Source organism: Carassius gibelio, chromosome A16 (assembly GCF_023724105.1).
Source record: "Carassius gibelio isolate Cgi1373 ecotype wild population from Czech Republic chromosome A16, carGib1.2-hapl.c, whole genome shotgun sequence".
NCBI classification, from domain to species: Eukaryota; Metazoa; Chordata; class Actinopteri; order Cypriniformes; family Cyprinidae; genus Carassius; species Carassius gibelio.
In genome coordinates, this window is record NC_068386.1 from 11,413,275 (window position 1) to 11,430,809 (window position 17,535).

At 35.3% G+C, this 17,535-nt stretch overlaps 2 protein-coding genes across 2 annotated transcripts; one reads left to right on the top strand and one right to left on the bottom strand.

The window, feature by feature from the left end:
• Positions 1-1,751: 1,751 nt before the first annotated feature.
• Positions 1,752-8,577, top strand: LOC128030197 (brevican core protein-like). The gene is made up of 10 exons (XM_052617676.1): positions 1,752-1,759; positions 2,657-2,739; positions 2,972-3,352; positions 3,881-4,399; positions 5,521-5,628; positions 5,788-5,946; positions 6,793-6,875; positions 7,037-7,181; positions 7,256-7,438; positions 7,538-8,577. Exons 1-10 carry the CDS (start codon positions 1,752-1,754, stop codon positions 7,663-7,665), a joined length of 1,797 nt encoding a protein of 598 aa, XP_052473636.1. The 3' UTR covers positions 7,666-8,577.
• A 244-nt stretch (positions 8,578-8,821) lies between these two features.
• LOC128030169 (hyaluronan and proteoglycan link protein 2-like) lies at positions 8,822-14,752 on the bottom strand. Its single transcript, XM_052617652.1, has 6 exons — positions 14,605-14,752; positions 14,440-14,537; positions 13,970-14,329; positions 13,484-13,600; positions 13,174-13,356; positions 8,822-12,184 (listed from the first exon to the last, which is right to left on the bottom strand). Exons 2-6 carry the CDS (start codon positions 14,516-14,518, stop codon positions 11,907-11,909), a joined length of 1,017 nt encoding a protein of 338 aa, XP_052473612.1. The 5' UTR covers positions 14,519-14,537; positions 14,605-14,752; the 3' UTR covers positions 8,822-11,906.
• Between the last annotated feature and the right edge of the window lie 2,783 nt (positions 14,753-17,535).

A 17,535-nucleotide genomic window follows, 5' to 3' on the forward strand; every position in this document is an offset into this window, starting at 1 on the left:
AAAAAAAAACGTTTTTGTTAGAGAAATAATTCACCCAAAAATGAAACTTGCTGAAAATGTACTCACCCTCAGGCCTTCATTGATTACAAACACACAGCTTTTTGTTGGACCGGAGTCATGTTGATTGCTTGTGGATTAATGTGGTTTTTTAGACTCATTCTGATGGAACCCATTTACTGGCTCCATTAGTGAGCAAGTGATGTAATGCTAAATATCTCCAAATCTCTTACCAATGAAGAAACAAACTCACCTACATCTTGGATTTCAGGGTGAGTAAATCTTTAGCAAATTTTTATGTTTTTGGGTGAACCATTCCTTTAATTCATAGCTAAAAAAAAACTAACACCACTCAGTATTGTCTCACAATTATGTTTGAAATTAATTTGAGTTATTATTCATTTGAATAATTTGACAGTCTTTTTCACTTATATATATATATATATTGTGTGTGTGTCTCATGTCTATTAGATTTTTTAATTTTATTTAGATTTTTTACAGTTTAGAAATTGCAGCCGTTTTCACCTCAACAAGTTTTAATCCTTTAATGCCCTGACAGAATCAGTAAATGTCGGTCAAGAAGATTATGAGCCAGCAATGAACTAAAGCGAAACAGAATTACACACGTTAACTCTTCTGGGTTTACCCTTCTTATAGGAAAATAAACAGCCATCGAGTAACATTTCAGGGTATGTATATGATATTTGATTAATAGCGTCTCCTCTCTTTCCCTCTTTCAGCTCATTCTAATTTAGGACATTTTAAGTTTTCCTCCGTCCCACTTTTTCCATCGTGCCAGGGACAAATAGGAAAATGAACTCTATTGGTTAAAGAGAGTGGGTTGATCACAGATCCTGTGCCTTTATTCCTCCACTCTATCATTCTCTCTCTTTCTTCTCCTCCTCTGGACTTTTTGGGCATCATTTTAGGGTAAGTGAATTCTGTGTATACATTTTTAAGTTTGAGAGCACAGCATAAGATGTTATGGAGGACATTACTGTGCTGAATATGCATGTTGCATCAGTCCATGTGATTTGGCCATTAGTCTGCAGAGTACTATCCAATCAGATTATTGTTATAACATAATAAACACCATTTAGTAATTGTTCTTTGATAAACTGTCTTAGTACTGGTGGATAAAAAAGTTTTTGTGAAACTAAAAAGACTTGCCTGTGGCAACAGGAAGCAGGAATAAATTGTTTTGGCCCCAAATTGTTCTTTGGAGATTAAAAAGTTCTTGATGTTATTCAGATCAGTCTATTTGTATCTGGATTTTTAAAGCACCAGCAAGGTTTTTTTTTTTTTTTTCCTAAGCAACTGAAGCATTAAAACTTGTTTTATTTTATTTTTATGAAACTAAAAAGGTCTCTCTGTAAAGCTCTTTTCATGTGGATCTGTTATTAAAGTTTTTCTTCTTTCTTTTACCATCCCTTGTCTGTCTGAGAGTTTATCCAACATTGGCATAACATGGCAACTAAAACCACATCTTTAGCAAGAAATAGTGAGCCTCTTAAATGGTCTGTAAAATCACTGCTGTGATGTACAAAAAATTAGAATAGACCTCCTCCTTCTCAATTTCCCTTCCGAATGAAGTCATTCTGTATTCCAGACAGCAGGCATCCATTGAGATGCCGGCCTAAGCACTCTTGAGGTTGCTGGGCCCTGTCCTAAATGTTTGCCCTTATAGCAATCTGGCTTTACTTTTATATACAAATAATATGAAATATTAAGATTCTGTATTGGGTCTGGGCTATATGCTCAGGTGAGGCTCATATTGGGGGAGTCTAGTTGACTTAATGCTGAGAATTGGTACCAATAATTAATCCTCTTTAGGCCCAGTTCAGGGCCAGTTAAGGGTGATTAACTTTCTGAGATTCCCGGCAGGGTTATTGGCCCATGTGTGGCCCTAGTCTTTAATCCAGTTCTGGGCCACTTCAGGGCCATCATTCTTAGCGGTACTTCGGCCGAGGGAAAAGTGATTTTGTGGCCCGGATCTGGGCCAGAAGACATTTGCTATGTGGGTCCAGAGCCAGATGAAGACCTTGGTCTTTTTACACACACAACTCAGTCCACCTCAATAAGAACATCCAGCACTGAAGGTTGGTTGGAGGTTTCTGATGAGGATTTGAACTTATCCACCCAAAAATCCAAACATTTGGTCACCTCGCATAAATCAGACACATATAGAGCATCTACATCTGGGGCTATGACAGAGAGCTTCTCATTAACAGATCTGAACAATATTAGTCCGAGTAAGTAAAAAATAAACAATCTACTTATACAGTGCATCAGCAAAGAAAGTTTTTTTTTTGCTTTTTAATAACCACAAAAATACCAAAATCAAAGTTGTGGGCCATTCAGAACTAAATTGAGAATGCCTAAAAAAGTGGCCTTAAAATTATTTAAAATTCAAAGAGATAGATATTTAAGGATAACACTAATGTCACAATTTCTAGGGAAAAAAAGCCTTAAACTTTGAAGTATTATAGACCTTATAGACAGACAGAATGATTTAAACAATGGATGGATGGATGCACCTTTCATTTCAACACAATGATCTTATGTTGTGGTGTGTTACAGTTCCCTTTGACATTTATAATGCTGTTCTTTAAATTTGTTTCTATATTCTCTCATTCTCTCCCTCTCTGTTCTGTCTCAGCTCAGCAATGTTCCTGAATTTACTGCTGTGTGCCGTCTGCCTCTTTGTCTCATCATCTTCGGCTGTCTTCAGTTCTGCAGCAGGTGTGTCTCACCTCTACCGTTCAACACACGGGATATAATTAATGAAATAACAGTAAAGGTCACAGACAGTGTAGTTACAGTGTTAATACACTTTTATTGCTTTTTAGCAATACAAAGTCTAAAAACTCACATTAAAATTAAAATCTATGCTTTGAATATCGAAAATGAAAATCCATTTCAGTATTAAACTGTCAGATGATTAGCATCTCAATCAATCTTGTCTTTTTCTCAGATGAAACCGCATTCTTACAAGTGACCATTCCTGATAGCCCCCCAGTGTCTGCAATTTTGGGGGGTTCCCTGACTCTTCCCTGTCTTGTGAGTCTCTCCTGGACCACATCTTTGGGCCGACATGCTGTACTAACCCAGCCACGAGTCAAATGGAGCTTTCTTTCATCAAACAGAGAGACAGAAATCTTGGTGGCCCGTGGTGAGTGGGTGAAGGTGAGTGAGTTGTATAAAGGCAGGGCGTCACTGCTGAATTATGCTGCCTCTTCAGCTGATCTCACCCTCAGACTGGATGGACTGATACACAATGATACAGGCTTCTACCGCTGTAAAGTCCAGCATGGCTTGGAGGATGCTTATGACCAGGCACAAGTCAAAGTAAAAGGTAAATATTATTTAAACAAATTTACATGCAGGGATCACTGGCATCCCCATATTGTTTGTGACAAAACAAACCCATTTTTTGAACCCATTAATTAATAAGGTTTGGAAGAAATTCCTACTTATATAAGCAGGAAATATATATACTTAGTAATATTTCATGAAAAAATTATGAATATATATATATATATATATATATATATATATATATATATATATATATATATATATATATATATATATATACATATTACATACATACACACACACACAGACTATACACATACACACATACATACTACCATTCAAATGTTTTGGATCAGAAATATTTGTGATGTTTTTGAAAGAAATCTCTTTTGCCTACTAAGACTGCATTTATCAAAAATACAGTAAAAACTGTAATATTGAGAAATATTATTATATTATATATATTGTATCAGCAAATAACGTTTTTGATGGCTTTTTATTTACCACAAAAATACAAAAATTTTGAATGAGCGAAATAATTCTACTGTAACCTTGCTTGTTGAAGGCAGTGATGAGGATGTATCTTCCGGAGAAAGAGAACTCCCAGGAAACGGATCTTCCATTATTAAGCCTACATACGCAGATATGGCCAGCATCACTCTCTCTAATGTGACAGATATTCAAGAAATTATTGAAACAAATAGTGATGATGATAATCACACACGCACGGTTGGACCCACAACAAGTCTGGAGGTTACGTTTCTTCCTCATGGGACCCAAAGTCCCTTCTGGCAAACTGTGCCCTCTTCCACAAACCCAGGAGATTTCAGAGCAGATGTTGAACTCAGTGGGGAAGCGGCAGTTACCACAGATCACATCAAAAACTCCACCAATGAGGAGACAGCACAAACCCAAAAACCATCCACTACTAGAGCCAACAATGAAGATGATGATGATGACGACAAAAATGATTACAAACTCATGATAATGATTATGAAGAAAGATGTCAAAACCACACCTGAGTCTACCAGTCTACCTGCCAGACCTACCCCGAGAGTGTTGGTCAGGACAGACTACATTTCAGGTAAACATGTTGTATATCTTATCTTCCACGCTGCAATTAGTATTTTATAACCTGCTTCTGTCTGTGTTGTAGTAGATATCCATGCACTTTCACTGGAGAAGAGAAGTTTCTTGGAGTGGTCCTTTAAGGAGAGAGAGAAAAAAACTTGGCAAAAATTATTTCAATGCTATTTAATTATGAATGAACTATTAAACTAGTTTAAAAAGCACATGGTCAAGCCCCTTAAATTGGTTATTTTAGTTTCATTTATATATTACTATAGTGCATATTTTACATTACCTTTTTTTTTTCATTTTAATTTGTTTCATTTTTTGTAATTCATTGATTTTTTGTCTTTTTTTTAAGCTTTAGTTTATTTTTAGTTTTCATTTTAGTCATTATAATTATTCAGCTTATTTTATTTCAATTAGTTGACAAGCTCTTCTTAACCTTTTTTCATGTAATATTTAGATACTTCATCTAATTCATATATTTCAGTTTTATTACCCATTCAGATATTATTTCTTAATCATTCGTTCAAGTTAATAACAACACTGCCTTGTACATCTGGGAGTGATTGCACCCTCTATTGGTCGTTTAAATTTCTTGAGCAAAGCATGTGCTCTCAACAGGGGGCACTGTTTCCCTCCAAACACTGGCAGATGCATCTCTTTAAAATATCTGGAAACTTGATAACTGATATGCACTCATCTGTAACAACAGAGTAGCGCGTCTTTCAAAGAGGACAGTGCAGACAGAGAGACAGAAAGACTTTATCAGAATTGTTTATCCCCCATCACAACAAATAGTTTCAGTCGTGCATGAAGGAAGAGTTTGGTTTAGTGGGGCCATGATGACTAGAATATGATAAGAGAACAATTGGAAAGAAACGGCAATGTATCCGGTGTTGATACAGCATGTTTTATGTAGTTAGAGGTTAACAGAACATTTCAGGGATCTAGATTTAGCCTGTTTTTTTTTTTTTTTTAGTTGGGGTCCACAAATTTTATGCCACACTCTCGGTCCAGCTATATAGTAGCACCACCTTGTATTTAGTAGTACAATCAAGCTTTATTTCAAATCCTTCACTTGTGTCCAATATTTTTATAGTGATCTATAAAATCATGTTAATGGCCTTTTAGATGCATGTCTGGAGAACCCTTGTAAAAATGGAGGCACATGTGTGGACAGTAGAGAAGGTCATAGGTGTCTCTGTCTACCTACTTATGGAGGAGATGTTTGTGAGACAGGTGAGTTACCTGCATTGTACTTCTTCACTGGAAAAAGTGGAGCAATTGTTACAGTACTTTTTTATCTTTAAAATTATTATTATTATTATTATTAATATTTGGTTACCTAATGCTGAGTCTGTTCTGATTTCTATAATATTTTTACATCTCCCAACAAAGATCTAGAGCACTGTGAACCAGGCTGGGAAAAGTTCCAAGGGTTTTGTTATAGACATTTCACCAAACGGCAGAAATGGGATGTGGCAGAGCAGCACTGTCGCATGGGCGGAGGTCACCTGATCTCTGTTATGTCACCTGAGGAACAGAAGTTTATCAATGGTATGTTTAAACAAGTGCTTGTAGAGGTGGCCCTTTCCTGTTGATCTAATCATTTTGACTTCTTATCATATGTTAAAAAATTTTACTTGATGGAACCTGATTTGAACCTAATGGAATGCGTTTAACAAGGTATTTTTTTCCGGAACTCTTTCTGACAGTAGGTGGTGCAGAAGTGAGTGTTTATGAGTGAATTATCATTTGTTCAACCAATTAGTTAGATTCATTCAGGATCAATTCATCTAAGTCTTTATTATGAGTGAGCCGTTGAACTATTTCCTTAACCAGTTCAATCAAAAACACTGATTTATTAAGTAAGAAACTCCATTAAGGTATGTTTACTCAGAGATGTGCACTGTTTAAATCTGCATCGGCTTCATTTGAAACTATTCTTATTGGTGAAGAGCAAAACTACAAAAAAAATAAATACCAAAAGTTTCTCAAAATTGTAAGTTAGCTTACTCAATACTAACTTCTTGCTCTGAACTGTGAACTGTTATCTGAAAAGCAGTACTATTGCTCGATATTGCTCAAACTAAAAGTCAAAAAGAGTGTCAAGCTACTGAAGCGGTTTAGCCTACAGTACATAAAGGAATTCATAAAGGACCAGGTTTGTTGACATAACATTGAGAGGCCCTGCATTTTGTTCTGCATTTCTATAGAATCATCAAAATGGTGAAGGGCTTTGAACTTGAGGGTTGTGAGGGTTGTGTGAAAATGTCCTGTGCATGTCCGTCATATACAGTATTATGTATGTGGGTGTCAAACTCGAAGTTGATTCTATGTTGTGTCTTACTGACAGTGTATGCTGGTTCTTTGGCATTTCTGTGTTTTTTTTTCTTTCATTAGATAAATACAGGAAGTATCAGTGGACGGGTCTCAATGACAAGACCATTGAGGGAGATTTCCGTTGGTCAGATGGGAACCCTCTGGTGAGACTACTGATCTGGCTTTCTGTATTAAAAAATACAAATAAAAACATGAAAAACATCAAGTGTTTCTTCAAGTGTTTTCCAAGCTGGAAATGCAAGGGATTTGTGATTTGATTAAAGGTGTGATTATTCCAATCTTTTGACCTGTCTCTCTTTATCAGTTGTATGAGAACTGGTATCATGGACAACCAGACAGCTACTTCCTGTCAGGGGAGGATTGTGTTGTCATGGTGTGGTACGATGATGGTCATTGGAGTGATATCCCTTGCAACTACCAGTTGTCTTACACCTGCAAGAAAGGCATTGGTGAGTACATCACAATTTGTAGGAGTGCAGGCGCCCAGGAAGAGTAAAAGTTCATCTTGATTATTTTTTTGCAGCGTTCTGTGGCCAGCCCCCTCTCATGCTGCACACTAAGATATTTGGACGTCGTCAAATAAAGTACAGGGCCAATTCACAGGTGCGCTACTACTGTGAGCCAGGCTTCATCCAGAGACAAAACCCTATCATCACATGTCAGAGCAACGGACAGTGGGAGGAGCCTAAGATCACTTGTTCACCAGGTAAAAATGTTTTTTGTTGTTGTATATTATATTATTTTATTATATTGTATTACATTACATTACATTATAATGTGTTCATTTCATGTATTTTGCTTACAGTGGGAACAGCATACTCAAATAGAGAACTGGTAACATGGCCCACAGGTCAGAACAAGGAGATAACAATAAAAGAGACAACAAAAAAAACAACAACACCGGAATATTTGGATATAAAATGGCACTTTTAAAACAAGAACATGGCATAGTTGCATTTCATTATTTCTTTCACTCTTCTTTTTATCATGTCATCCCTTTGTTTATCCTCCTGAAAAACATCCATCGATCAGCTCTACAAAGTTCTTTATATAACAGCAATTCTATATAAAAAACGGTCCCACTTAACTTCTCTTAAAGGGATAGTTTACCCAAAATGTATAATTCTGTCATCATTTACTCACCCTCATGTCATTCCAAACCTGTATGAATTGCTTTCTTATGTTGAACATAAAAGAAGATATAAGATATTTTGAAGATTGCTGGTAATCAAACAGTTGGTGGTTGCCATTGACTTTCATAGTAGGACAAAAAATACCACCAACTGTTTGATTCAATTTTGGGTGAACTATACCTTTAAGTGGTACTTCCAATTGGATAAAAGTTTAAATACACCAAACATTTATAACAGGATACTTAAATTAGACTAAAGAGTTATTCATTTTTGTTTTTCTTCTCTCTGTTCTTTTCTTGTCCATTTTTCTCTGTGTAGACTATGACACTGAATTACATTTTGTAATTCTAAGACACCATAAAAGCACACTTGATAAAATGCAACTTCTAAACAAAGCTTGTAACCATTTGGACCATACACCTGTTCAGTTTCATTTCATCCTTTTTTTTTATTTTATTTTTATTTTTATTTTTTTATTAAATTATGAGATAAACCTATGAACAAATGCTCTCTAACATCAGCTGGTCTGAATCATCTTGTTTGTTTTTGATTTCCAGGCCCACAGTTCAAAACAAAACCATATTTTATTTTTTGATGGCCTGAAACCAGAAATTATTTTATCACTCTAGAAACATAGAATCAATTAGAGCAATCACAATAAAAAGAGTTATCACAGTAAGAAATGTTTATGTATTTTCTTGCATCATGTGAATATGTGTGTATCCTTAATTGTTATTAAGGATAAGCTTAACAAATCTGTGGTTATTATTAAAAGCATTGCTAGTAATTCACCTGTGATTTGTGAGGCACTTTGAAAAACAATTTTATGGAAATTTATCTTTTTAGGTTGATTACTGTTTGGTGTAGTTTTGAAACACCGTGCAGGTGTATGTAACTTATACTGCACTTTAGGACTGTCATACAAAAATTGAGTGCATGTAAATACAGATTTCATATTTTCTTTGGTAATTTTATTCACACATTTTACAATCTTACTATTTTGTTCATTGTTAAAATAAATAAATAAAATCCAACTATAAGGCACCATTCAGTACATAGTGCTAAACAGTATAACATGAATACATAAGACCATAAGGATAATTTGTTCCTTTTTTACAAGTTAATGGAAAAAACAACAACATTAAAGTACATAAAAGCATATACATTGACTGAATAATTTTTAGACTTGGTTGACATTGTTCTTGCTGCTATATATATTTAATGCCTTTGCTGCTGCAATTTACAGCACGGCTTTAGTCAAAGCTATGAGGCGCCGTGTAGGATTTAAATCAAACTGCGCTTATCAATACATACATAAAATACGTGCATATTCACATATAAATTACTCACATATACATGCATACTACTGGATGTTCAAAAATACATACATAAAATACACGTGAACACTAATATGAAATCGATACCAATACATATAATTTTAGCAATGTATGCATGTACACACTTGTGAATAACTTGCGTATATAAACTTGACGCGTGCATACACCTACAGACACTCAGATGAGAAAAACTTGCATTATTTGTGTACACACATGCACACACACACACTTATATATGCAAGTGATTTTATATGTCGATGTGAGTTCATTAATTTTTCAGTGTAAACGGAGGGCATTTCAGTGTAAAAGGAAGTCGTTTTAGTGTGAACGGAAGTAACTGCATTTACAATCATGGACAGAGATCTGTGTCATTCCTAATCGTTTACTCAGACATAAAAAAAAAAAAAGTTTTAAGAAAAAAGTGAAAGCTGAATGCTTTTTAATACACATATGAATTGGAATATAAAGAATCTTAATCTCTCAATTTTTTTTATTTTAATTTTTTTTTGCCCCAAAATAATACATTTAGTAGATAAAATGTACTATATAGTTATAAAAAGGTTGTAAAATGTCTTTATACACTTTGTTTTTGTCTTTAATCATATACTGCATTGTGGTGCACTTTGAGATGAATTATCCACGGACCATGCTATCACCAGAATATCCACCAACATGATTTCTTTACTAATCCCTTTATCCACGAAACATGTTTTATTAGGTTGTGCTTGATTGGGTTACCTTTGATTATCTCGATTTCAAAAGTGTGGATTTCAGGAACAGAATGTAGTTAAACTTCAAAATTGGTTAATAATACAATATTTGTATCAAATAGTATACAAGTTTTTTATTTTATTCGCATATGATGTTTAACTATTACACTGATAAAGATCCACCATCCCCTGCATCAGATAAAAAACCAAATGTTAATTCTGAGAATGTTTACCCATGTATGTGTGCATGTGAAAATGTAAGTCTCCCCCAGTAGAAGAGCTTCTGCAAACTAGGAAAAAAAGAATAGGCAGAAGTGCAAGTATCAAACTCTGCTGATTTGTAACATATTCTGTACATTGATTGCAAACAAACAGCTTCTCCACATGAACTGTAGGCTCTCATGCACTTACATGTGACACCTTTTTTAAGGAGAAAACAAGTTAAATAGTTAAATGTTACTGCATACAAGTCTTTATACATAGTTCTTTATTCTCAATGACACCAAATATCTCAGACACTGAACATTTCAGAACACCGGCAAGTTCATGGACCATGATATCACACTCGCCAGCAGTAAGGTAACTGGCAGTTTCGATCTAGAAAAAGGTGAGAATTTCACTTCTGTGCAATCTTCATGAAATACCTTCCAAACCATGCAAGTTACACACATACACACACACACACACAGAGAGAGAGAGAGAGAGTTTAACTGCCTCTAGTTAAAAAATATAAAATGTGTTCCCAACTAAGTGAGCTTAGCCATTTTCAGAATTAAAGGGATAGTTTACCCAAAAATCTAAATTATGTCATTAATAACTCACCCTCATGTCATTCCAAACCCGTGAGACCTCCGTTTATCTTCAGAACACAGTTTAAGATATTTTAGATTTAGTCCGAGAGAGAACATTCTCAGAATTAACATTTGGTTTTTTATCTGATGGTGGATGAATGATGGATCTTTATCAGTGTAATAGTTTAACATCATATGCAAATAAAATAAAAAAAATCGGGATAATCAAAGGTAATCAATCAAGCACAACCTAATAAAACCTGTTTCATGGATAAAGGGTTTAGTAAAAAGATCATGTTGGCGGATATTCTGGTGATAGCATGGTCCGTGGATAATTCATCTCAAAGTGCACCACAATGCAGTGTGTGTATAAATATTTAGCTTTCGCTTTATTTAAACTTTTTTTTTTTGAATGATTGAGCAAACGATTAGGAATGACACAGATCTCTGTCCATGATTGCAAACGCGGTTACTTCCGTTCACGCTAAAACTATGTTCAAGTGTTTAATAGGTGTATATGCACGGATCAAGTTTATATGTATGTGCGAGTGTTTAATAGGTGTGTATGCACGGATCAAGTTTATATGAATGTGCCAGGGTCTGTAGGTGTATGCACACATCAAGTTTATATACGCAAGTTATTCACAAGTGTGTATGCATACATTGCATGTATTCGTATTGATTTCATAGTGTTCACGTGCATTTTATATATGTATTTTGAATATCCAGTAGTATGTGACTAATTTATATGTGAACATGCACGTGTTTTATATATGTATTGATAAGCGAAGTTTGATTTAAATTCTACATGGCGCCTCATACAAAGCTATTGAGTTAGCATTTCAAGCTACAGTAGCAGCTATTCAAGCAGGAGTAAAGCCTTTGTGTCAATCCACACTTAATTTGAAAGTGATGTATTCCTAGCAGGACCCAAACATTTTTGCTTTAAAAAAAAAAGCTTAGTAAATGAACTGATGATGGATGTGAATGCTAGCCTTAAGCCAAAACGCTAACTGTAGCTCATATATTCCTTTTCCTGCAGCTCTACACTGCAGAGAGCCTCTAGTTATAATCATTCCGTTATGTTCCGCAAATGAAGGACACATTCTGCACCACTTTAGGGACTTCACCTTTAGACCAGTGTGCCATGTATGTGCAGACATTCTGTAGTAGAAATATACCAGGCAGCAAAACATGGAGCAGTTATCTGTAGCAATAAGCCCCATAAAGCTGCAAACTTTTGCTGAGATACCCGAAGCTATGAACCCCTGGTTCTGCAATGCCTCCACAGCGCTCCCTTGGTTTGATGATAGGGAACCGTACACTGCCATCCTGCAGCCAGCCTCCATCGCAGTGGTCAAGCTGCTGAAACTTCCAAGATGAGTAGATCTGACCAACCTTCGCTAGACTGGCACCATCCCGTCTGCAGGCACGTTCAGCCTCGGCAGAAGTGAATGGCCCCGGAATGAAGAACACAGAGCCTGGAAAAGCAGAATGTGAGGTATCTTTAAAAAAACATTTATATTTATAAGTGCAACATAATAATAATAAATAAAATAATTAAATTGAGTGAATAACTGATCTGCAATAGGAGTATTTTCTGTATCTCTGTTATAGACATTCAATTAATGCCATTCAACAGTCTCGTGGGTATAATGGGAGCTCAAATGTCACTCTACAGAGTAACAGACTCTTTGTCTTTGCTAAATACAAAAACAACAGAGCTGATTGGCTGTCACTTCTAGTATATTTTGGGAACAAACTGTGACTGTGTTTCTAATGGCCTTCTATTTTAAACAAAAACATTTTTATTAGGGATGATGCCTCCTATAATTCTCTGTATCAGTTTATATCAATGTAACTCTCAAAGGACCATGGATCACTGACCGGATAAACGTAATATATACTACCATTCAAAAGTTTAGGTTTTTGTTTATTTATTTATTTTAATAATCTCCTATGATCACAATGGTTGCATTTATTTGATAAATACAGTAAATATAGTGATTTATTATTGCAATTTAAAATAACTATTTTCAATTTGAATATATTTTGCAATAATTTCAGCATCGTTACTCCAGTCTTCAGTGTCATATGATTCTTCAGAAATCATTTGTTGCTCAAAAATATATATTTTCTTTTAACATCAGTGCTGAAAACAGTTAATATTTTAGTGTAAACTCTGATATTTTGTAACATTATAAATATCTTTACTGTCCCTTTCGATCAATTTAATGCATCCCTGTTAACTAAATGTATTCATTTCTTTCATTTAAAAAAAAAATAACAATAAAACTTACTAACCCAAGACTTCAGAATAGTAATAGTTTCTAAACTATTTTACATACAGTATGCGTGAAAACCTCTATACTAATATTACTAACACTTTTTGTAATATGTGTGAAATATTTTTTGTCATCGTCTGAATCCCATTCTACTCTCCATCACAGCAGAATCCTCATTCACTGACCCTTAGTGGTGGAGGTGAAGCAGAAAGCATCATAGTGGTCCCGTGTTTTGTGACGGGGCCCGTAACTTCGGATGCCTGAAAGAAGATCCCCTCCACAAGCCGGCCGTGGTTGCAGGACTGGGTAATTGACAGTTCCATCGCTCAGCCATCCAGCATTGCACCAGTCCAACCCTTCAGTCCAGGCTGTTAAGATCAATCATCATAAGAGTATCACAGAATTAATATAGCTAAGCACCAAACACATTTTATATTTAAATAAACCTCAGCCAAAATTGCTCAAGCAGTCTACGTGTATAAATATTATGATTACCCCTGTAAAGCTGCTTGTAAGAGGCAAGTGTGGCATCCTGTTCAGCACAAGCTTCTTTTGCATCAAAGAATGTAAATCTGTACCGACCATTGTGGCTCTGATAAGGAAATACAACTCCTGAAATACATGGTCAATATAATTCATGTATTAAAATATGTTCATGTTTATATGTTTTCATGTTTAGTGTTCCTGTAGCTCAATTGGTAGAGCATTGCGCTGTCAAGCAGAAGGTTGAGGGTTCGATTCTCCGGGAACACATGATGCATAAATTAAATTAAATTGAAATATTTAGGATTCATAATCATAATTAATAATCAATATCATCATCATCGTAAAAGCCATCTGCATTTGCTAATTATTTAATAAGAGCAACAACAATAATTATAACAATAATAATAATTATTATTATTTACTGTTGTTCATTGTCACCATGTGTGCACAAAATGAAAATCAAAATGATCATGACTGGTTGTCAGCTTGTCCTACCTTCAATTCTCAGAGTAATAATGACACTTTCATCCTCAATTCCGTTGATCAGTTCACAGCGGTAGCTGCCGTCATCTTCCAGCTCCAGGTCAGTAAGACGCAGAGAAACATCCAGGTTATGTGCACGCAGGAGAGACGCCCGAGGCCCGACTGAGCCATACTGCTTATCTGCTTGTCCGTTTGTTATAAGCACTATGTTTTCCACTCCTTTACTAGAAGGCTCAACTTTAGTCCACTTTACTCTGTAGTGCGATGGTTTAAATCTCATCACACATGGCAAAACAACTGTGTTTCCACGGCGAGCAGTGACCTCAGCATATACCAGAGGTTCCAAGAGGTATTTTAGATCTTTGTCCTTGTCTAGAAAAAATAAAAAATAAAAAAGTGTTGTGAAAGCATTGTGTAATTTAATATTATGTGTTAAAATATCTTCAAGAGGCTTTCAAATCTATAAACTTAAATGATATTACCTTGATTGTGGTGGTGGTATTTTGCAGAGTTCCAAGAGAAGAAACTGGCTGAAATCACCAGCACAGCAATACAGTTCATTGTGGATTTCACCTTTTCCCTAAACAACATTATAACGATGATTATAGTTGCACTGGTATTTGATTCAAACAGAAAGCTGTTCTCACCTTAGTCTTCAGCCTTCTTCCTCAATTTAAAAAGGACATCCAGAGAAAGTCCATGACAGTCATCTTGTTTTCTTCTGCTCTGGTTGCAGTGGAGAAACACAACGATCAGGGTCATCTGACAAGTGTTGGATGTGTACGCAGGCTTTTTCTCCTCTGTTTCGGATGTTAATGAGCATCACACAGACTCTCATTGTTCCTTTCAGTGGCTCTTGTCTAACAGACAGACCAGGAATGCCTGAAACTTAGAAACCTCAGATGATGGAGGCAACTTCACATTTTTGTTTTAGTCATAAAAGGTGCTGAAGTTAAAACATATGTAATTTTCAAGTCCACACAGTTTGTTTTTGTTGAGGTAATTAAGCTTGTTGTATGCCAGAAACCAGATAACGGATGTGCATTGACATCCCCTTTTTGTGCAATCAAGTGACATTTAAAAATGTGAAGAAAAAAAAAGTGGTATCTACAAATAAATGATGATAGAGCTTTTTACAGAACAATTTATCTTTTCTGTCATCTTGTGTTCCAGCAGAAAAACCACAGGTACTTCATTACATCAACTATGAACATGATCCAATAACATGAACCAATGAGAAAGTGTCTTTTTTAATACTTTTTTGTCTCAATTTTGAACAAATAAGTTTTTCGTGAAACATTTTGTTGGAAAAGTGTGTGTGCAATATATAATACCTAACTTATATATATTTCGTAAGTAGTTTTTAATATTATGTGCATTTATATTATTCATGTATTATATTTTATTTTACACAGAAATTTGATTAGATTTTTATTTTTATTTTATTTATCTAAGGTAATCAGAACTTTCTGAGCAAGGAAAGTGACTTACCAGTGTTTCAGAATAACTGAGATATTATTATAGTTTTTATTAACAGTTTTTATATTTTGTTTTCATTTACATTTTTATTAAAGTTAAATGAAACTTTAATTTTGAACTATTTTTTTTTTCATTCATTTCTATTTTAGTTTCCTGAAAATGAAAATGAGAAATGTTTCCTTTTTTTTCAAACCGGCGGACATAAAATGAATAATAATAATGATAAAGTAAGTTTACATTTTTCTATATTTTATTTAAATTAACATTATTTCATTTCACGTAACAAATTTGTATTATTTTAGTTTTACATAACAATAACAACCCTCTTTCCTACTAGACAGTACATGGTTATTTTAAGAAGTCATATAATTAATGCAGTCTAAATATAGACGGTTCAGGTTGTGAAGTCATAACTGTTTGCATGACCAGTCAGTTTTAGCCATAGCTGACCAGGCCAGAACAGAAAGAGGAAGTGGAATGGGCCATAGTTTGTGTTCTCTTTCTCTCTGTCTCTCTCTAACCTGAGAGCACAATGACAGCTTTGTCACTAAACTCCCCAGCACTGACCCACGGGCAGCAGTGAGCATGCAAACACGAAAAGTAAACAACCATTTGGAGGAAAAGCAGTATAATGGGATTCAAGCGTTTGTCAGTGTACTTCGCATTGTGCTGTTTCATCAATGGCTCTTTTTGTCATCTTTCACTGTTTGTGCCTAGATGATGTCTAGATGACCTTTGTCTTCCTCTGTCCATATTCATCTCTTTCACTTACTCCCAGTCTTCTATATTAGTTCTAAACTTCGAAACCTAATAGATATATTATACTGACTTCTTTAAGAAAGATTTAAGGAATTTAGCATGCATAGTTGATCAGTGACGACTCACTCTCACTCCTAAACTGCACATGCACATACACACATACCCAGGCTCACTCTTTAACCTCGTATTAACCCAGCCCCTGGGAAAGTGGGGTTTGAGTCAAGGTTGTGTAGTTCTAGTGATGCATGTGCTCTCAGTTACCAGAGACAGTAGTTGATAAATGATAGATTCGCCTCAGAGGATAACCGTTTTCCTAACTGTGATGTCAAGCCCAGGCTTGCTATTTCCTTGTTTCTCAGCCCCCACACTGCCACCTTCATATATCATTTTGTTTTGGGTCTCATATCTTTTGAACCATCAAACAAGTTTGAGCAGTATCATATTGCTGTGTGTTCGTGGAAATCTGATTATCTGAAAGAATAGTTCCCATACACACTTTAGTGTCTTAAGAGAAATCAATACTTTTATTCAGCATTAAACTGATCAAAGGCAACTTGTAAAGACTTGCTTGTTACAGATTTTGTTATTGTTATAAAAATAAACAGCATTCTGTTTATGCTTTGAAGTCCATCAAAGAACCCTAAATAAATAAATAAATACAATTTAAGCAGCAACTGTTTGATGATAATAAGAAATCTTTCTTGAGCATAAAATCAGATATTATATGATCGTCCCAGTTTCACCATCAAGTTGGGCACATCAACCATAACTGCTTCAAAAACAGCCAGTAAACTTGAAGTTATGATTGATGATGATCAGTTGACTTTCTCAGACCACATTGCTAAAACTGTCAGATCCTGCAGATTTGCTTTATTCAAAATCAAGAAGATCAAGCCCTTTCTTTCGGATCATGCTGCACAACTCCTTGTTCAAGCTCTTGTTCTGTCCAGGCTGGACTATTGCAATGCCCTCTTGGCAGGTCTTCCAGCCAGTTCTATCAAACCTTTACAATTAATCCAGAACGCGGAAGCAAGATACATTTTTAATGAGCCAAAAAGAATACACGTCACACCTCTGTTTATCAGTTTACACTGGCTACCAATAGCTGCTCGCATAAAATTCAAGGCATTGATGTTTGCCTACAAAACTACCACTGGCTCTGCACCACTTTACCTAAATTTGTTACTTCTGACTTATGTGCCCTCTAGAAGCTTGCGTGTGTGTGTGTGTGTGTTTGTGTGTTTTATTATACAGGTGTTTTATTTTGAATTTCACAATTTTATTGCATTCATGACTGTAAAATTAATGGATGATGTCCTGGTAATGAGCTGCCAGTACTT

What these genes read in the sequence shown, in the direction of transcription:
- LOC128030197 (XM_052617676.1), top strand. An exon ending in GGTCAGATGGGAACCCTCTG is followed by an intron (nt 6,876 to 7,036) that starts GTGAGACTACTG and finishes TCTCTTTATCAG; the next exon opens with TTGTATGAGAACTGGTATCA. An exon ending in TAAGATCACTTGTTCACCAG is followed by an intron (nt 7,439 to 7,537) that starts GTAAAAATGTTT and finishes TTTTGCTTACAG; the next exon opens with TGGGAACAGCATACTCAAAT.
- LOC128030169 (XM_052617652.1), bottom strand. Translation starts at nt 14,518, where the DNA reads ATGAACTGTATTGCTGTGCTGGTGATTTCAGCCAGTTTCTTCTCTTGG. An exon ending in TATTACTCTGAGAATTGAAG is followed by an intron (nt 13,601 to 13,969) that starts GTAGGACAAGCT and finishes CATGTATTTCAG; the next exon opens with GAGTTGTATTTCCTTATCAG. An exon ending in CTTCACCTCCACCACTAAGG is followed by an intron (nt 12,185 to 13,173) that starts GTCAGTGAATGA and finishes CTGCTTTTCCAG; the next exon opens with GCTCTGTGTTCTTCATTCCG.